The sequence below is a fragment of the Silene latifolia genome, chromosome 4 (genome assembly GCF_048544455.1).
Source record: "Silene latifolia isolate original U9 population chromosome 4, ASM4854445v1, whole genome shotgun sequence".
Taxonomy (NCBI): domain Eukaryota; kingdom Viridiplantae; phylum Streptophyta; class Magnoliopsida; order Caryophyllales; family Caryophyllaceae; genus Silene; species Silene latifolia.
In genome coordinates this window covers 108,249,889-108,255,704 of record NC_133529.1, presented here as the reverse complement: position 1 = coordinate 108,255,704, position 5,816 = coordinate 108,249,889, and the positions used below count along the sequence as shown (strand labels likewise).

Genomic DNA, 5,816 nt, shown 5'->3' with positions numbered 1-5,816 from the left:
TATGTCTTAACAGGTAGAACATTACCATCAGGAAGCAACTCCTTTATCAAGGCTAAAAAACTAGTGAAACACGTGTCACTCACCCCATTTGCCCCCTTGATATTATACAACTTCACCACAAATTTACATTTTTGTGAACTTACAACCAGGATAAAGAGGTGCTTCAGACTCACACAACTTCTCATACATGTTGTTAAGGTCATCCCAATTACTAGTGTCATCACCTACATCTTCAAAAGCAATGGACTCATCATCATTCTCTTCATTATCTATAGACCCAACATTCAACTTCTCTACTTCCAACTCTTCCAACTCAAAAAACTCGGCAAACTCAGGATCATCAGTTAGCCTTTCGTGTACCTCAACATCATCTTCTTCAGAGTTATTCTCTTCCTCTAATGATTCCCCATGAAAAATCCAAAGTGTATAGGATCGACTAAATCTCCACTTTTCTAGGTGTATTTTAACGTCCTGAAAAGCCATATAGCTAATATTACCACATCTTTCACAAGGACATGCAATACTAGAAGAACCTTTCAAATTGTTCGAAACGAATTCATAAAATTCAGCTAAACCATCCTTGTAGGTGCGGTCACTCATATTTGCATCAATCATCCAAGTTCGAGTCATTATTCTACATTCGTAATAATAGGCAACTAATTCAAAAAATACAATAATAGGCAAACAAATAAACGAAATTCAGGAAAGCAATTAAGCTAAATTATCAACAAATTAGATAATAACCCAAAAAATCCTATATCTAGTTATAATAAGCGTTGCTAAGAAACATATATATACCTGATTGATAAACACGCGATGAGGGAGAGAAGACGTGACAACAAAGGGCGGAGATGAAGACAGAGAGACGATCAGGGAGGAATGGAGGATGATATAGTAGCAGTATTAGCTTGTGTTTGTGTTTGTAGCGTATAGCAGAATAAAGCAATATGTTGTTCTTAAGATTTTCATAATATTAATAACAACGGTTATTGAGTCTACAACCGTTGTTAAAACGTATTAAAAACGGGTTCTAATATAACCGTTGTGATTACTTTTCACTAATTTGGCGCCAAACCATTAACAACGGTTAAAATTTAACCGTTGTTATTAGTTTTTTCATTAACAACGGTTGTTTAAGTATGACCCGTTGTTAAAACCAATAACAACGGTTAACAACACAGAACCGTTGTAATTAAGTTTGGTAAAATTCGCGGAATCAATTCTACAACGTGTTTTGATGATTTTCGTGAATAAGCGTTGTTAAAGGGCCGTTGTGGTTGCCTGTATTTGTAGTAGTGCTTTAGATGGTTTATCCTAACATTTCCTCATGTAATCAGGTACGCTTCCGCTCTACAGTTTATACCGAATAATTTAGTATGAAGTTTATGGTCTCTATTCGGATTAATTCTAACACTTTATTCCCCCAACGACTTTATGTATTTGTCTGGCATTTGTTTATGTTCTTTCTCTATTTAGAATTAAATAAACATAGGAATGAGTGCGATACACCTTCTTTATTATTGGTCAACAAATTACATTGAAGTTACAACAAAGACTCGGAAGTACACCGTACAATGTAGCAACTTATGAAGTTGGCTTTTTAGGTCCACCAAAAAAGATATAATTCTTCCACTCGTAGTTATAATTATAAGCCACGCTATATGAGGCGGGATTTGTCATAAAATACTTGATATCTTGACGTTGAGGGAAAAGCTGAGGAGCAAGCATCTTAAGGTCTTTCATAAGGCAAACTTGTAAATAACTATGATCTTCTCCTAAATAACCACTTCCCATTTCCGGTGAGGTACCTATTCCGGGGCTGTAAATTTCGCCACCCCAACCTACTCTTGCCGCGCCACCAGCTAAGGTAGTAAACAACGACGGCGGCCAGTATCCTACTGGCTCGCCAAAGAACTTTAGCCACCAATTCTTAGTCCTCATATCCTGTATCAACAATAAATATTTTTTAAAATATTTACGGAACAAAATTTGGTAAACACAAAATAAATAATTTGAAAGTTGAAAATTAAAATGTATGAAATATTATGTAAAGTATAAAGTGGCTAGAATAAAGATAAAAAACGAGAGCTAGAGGACTATTTGGTTTGATTATGGATTTACTATTTCGATTAACTTAAAACTTAGAACCGTAATGAAATTAAATTACATATCCACTTTTAAATCTATATATTATAAATAACAAATTATATCCAACCACAAAATTACAATTGGATCAAGGATCTAATAAATTACTAATTAGAGATGGAGATGCAATGTTGTAAGAACGATAATGTCAACTTCCAAACGTAAACAAATGATAGAAATAAATGGAATAACTTGACATGTGCGTTATATTTTGAATGAGCGAATAAACATGATTACCATTCACTAATAATCTAGAGCTTGTAGGTTACCTGACTAATTTCGAGATCTATGAAATATTGCTTGTCGATTCGTTTCGACACAGGGCTTATTACTTGCCCAAGATAAGTCTTTTTACTAACTTGCACAAACCCAGGACATAATATGTTGAAACAACCAGTAGTTTTGCCACTATCTTTCTGAAAATTTTAACAATACCTCAAGTCAGTGTACAACTACTAATTCCAATATTTAATGTTATGTAAATAATTAATGAAATACTCCGCTTAGAAAAGAAATTATACTTTGATTGGTAATTAAGAGTGGATACATACCGTCCAATATGCATAAAGTCGGGTCTCAGTGTTGTTTGGATAAACAACAGGGCTAACCTATAAAATTGTGTACAATATGTTAATAATATGAATACATAACAACTGATTTGGTGAAACTGAACACATATGATATAAACACGTTATTTGTTTGTTTATGTGTAGACCTGGTAAATCGGGTCAACGGGTTGGGTTTGGGTCTGGCCAATTTGGGTTGGGTTATTTCGGGTTTCTAAAAAATTCGGGTTGGTTCGGGCCGGGTCGAGTCATTTCGAGTTTATGAGTCTGTTCTGGGTTTGTTGGTCGGGTTGTTTCGGGTCAAGCGGATCGGGTCATTTTCGGTCAAAGATTAAGAAGGAAAAAGGCATTTCAAGTCTTTTGGGACCAATTAAAGTTATTTTTTGTCGGTTCATTTTCCAGTTGGGTAGTTTCGAGTCGGGTCATTTCGAGTCGGGTTAATACGGGTCTGAAAGCTCGAGTCATTTTCGGGTCGGGTCGGGTTAATTTGGGTTTCAAGTGGTCATTCGGGTGCGGCAGTTCGGGTCTCGGGTCAGCCTTTTCGGGCCGGGTCAATCGGGTCGGGTTGATTTTGCCAGGTCTATTTATGTGAGTGAAATTCGCAGTTGTTATTGATTTACGGGATCTAGATTTCGTGAAACTGAACACATACGATATAAACACGTTACTATCTCTTAATTTTTTTTAAAAGATTCAATATATGTAGTACTCCGTATTATATACGTACCATCCAGCCAGTTTGAATAGCATTAGTAACAGAATTATCTTCCTTAGCAGTATAAATACAAGCAGCACTATATTGGCCAGCACCAACTTGTGGATTCCACACATTTATACTGCCAGATGCTCCCATGTTTGTGTTAAATGCTCCTATACCCGCAACCTGAATATATTATATGAGCAACACAACAGATTAAATTTGTCTTAAGAATTTATCAAGGGATCACGTACATCATAATAGAGAAAGTGACTAACCTCACGATTCCCATCATTATAAGAAACATTAGAAGCTAAAAATAATGTTGGCCTTTGTAACATCTTTTCCATTAACAAATCTTCCTTTTGGATTCTTTTGATGGGAACAGTTCCTTGAGGACATCTCATATGTTTTGGTAAAACATGAGAAACTGCCTTTAATGAAGATCGACGACCAATAAAGCCACTAGGCCTCATCTGCACGTTTCACTTATTTTATCAAAATAAGAAGTGCTTCGTTATTACTACCTTTATTTATCTATTTTACTTTTTAGTTACATAATTTAGCACAAAGGTATTAATTAAACCCCCTTAAATTTTCAATTGCGAAATTAGCTCTCATATATTTCGTTCTGTAACAATCAAGCCACTTAAGTTTCACCAAGCATGAAATTTAAGCCATTCATTATATTTTCACCAAATTCTGATAAAAAATACTTTATAATCCAATTTATCAAATATAAAATGTATTTTCTTTATGAATTTAGAATTTTTATATTTATATTAAAGTCTGAATTTTTTTTTTGAATTTTAAAATATTAAGACAAGTTATTATACATTTTTGAATGCTACATAAATTTCAAACAATTTACAAAATATATATGAAAGATTCTTCTTCAATGAGCAATAAACTATTTAACAAAATAGATACATAAATAACTAGATAACTTAACATTAACAAAAAACAACAGGCAATCTTACAAAAAAAGTTTATGTAAATTTACATATGTTATCTTATTACGAAACGCACCTGTATAGAATGATTCTTTAGCAATGGGTGGTCAAAAGCATATTGCTTTTTAATGTCAACACAGTCTAAAATATCACCATATTCAGTCTACAAAAAAAATGGAATGATATTTTCCTTTAACAATAATCAAATTACGATATTATATTATATTTATATAAGTATGTACCATAAAACTCTTTGTAGCTGGTTTGTTGATGATCTCTAGTCGCCTTTCCCAACTTAAGTGTTTATCGTCTATATTTGTGGCTACAAATCCTTGTATTAGGACACTAATTGCTGTCATCAGAATCATTAAGGTGGAGGGATGTGCCTCCATTTTATGGATTATCAAAATGATTGACTATGTTTTGTAGAAAAATGGAAACGTTGGTGTATTAACACTTTTCCACTACACTGTGACTATACCCGTACTCCTAATAATCAAATTCATTTAGGTGCTTAAATAGGAGGGTTGGGGCGCTACTTGGAATTTATGGATGCCTATGAACTTGCATTTTTTACCCCACCATTATAATAAATTCAAACTAAAAAAATGCAAAAAAGAAAAAAAATCTGCATTTATTGCATGAGTGATCCTCAACAATTTCTTTCTTTCTTTGCCGTTTGGATTTAGGAGTTAAGTTAAGAAATATACCTCTAAATGTACAAGACTATTGTACAACCATGTTAATTTTAATTGAACTTATATGTATTTTTTCCGAACGTTACAAAATTTCTGAGTGAAAATATTTTGATATCAAACTTAAAATATAATTGTGCTTATATATGTATTATTTATGAGTTACTCAGTAATTTGTTTAGCTCCATATTTACTTGATGAAACTCGGAAACTTTACAAAAAAAAAAGAACTCATAAACCTATGACTAAATTGGTGAATTTTATACAAAAGCTTGGAAATTATACCACAAGTTGCATTATAACTGTTGGGCCCATAATTACCCTGCCTCATCAGACATAAGTCAGGCAACACTCAAGGCCAAGCCTAGACTAAAGTCATACAAGGCAAGACAATTGAGACGCCTGGACAAGCATCAACCAGGATGGGATCACAGGATAAGCAACTAATAAGCCTGGCCTGAAAAGACACCACGTCAGGCATAAGGGCAGCACCATCAAAGCAAGTAAGGCGACAAGAAAAGCACGGTTAGGCTATGAAAACAAAGTCCCTATAAACAAGGAAGACCCATACAAACACCCAAAAGAAGAACATAGAAGAAATGATCAAAGGCAACAGCTGGAATATAGCGCAAGTCAAACAACTACCTCCGGGAAAATAGGGCACGAGTCCTATTTACCAGGAAACCCTAAAAACAACCTAAAACGATTGTTGACAAGATGCTATAAATAAAAATGAAGAAGGGAAGAGGAACACACGCAG

General features: G+C 34.1%; 1 protein-coding gene across 1 annotated transcript; it reads right to left on the bottom strand.

Annotated features, from left to right (window-relative positions):
- Positions 1–1,491: 1,491 nt before the first annotated feature.
- On the bottom strand, positions 1,492–4,850 carry LOC141652397 (protein neprosin-like). Its single transcript, XM_074459856.1, has 7 exons — positions 4,604–4,850; positions 4,438–4,524; positions 3,687–3,884; positions 3,439–3,594; positions 2,697–2,753; positions 2,415–2,561; positions 1,492–1,944 (listed from the first exon to the last, which is right to left on the bottom strand). Exons 1-7 carry the CDS (start codon positions 4,751–4,753, stop codon positions 1,585–1,587), a joined length of 1,155 nt encoding a protein of 384 aa, XP_074315957.1. The 5' UTR covers positions 4,754–4,850; the 3' UTR covers positions 1,492–1,584.
- Between the last annotated feature and the right edge of the window lie 966 nt (positions 4,851–5,816).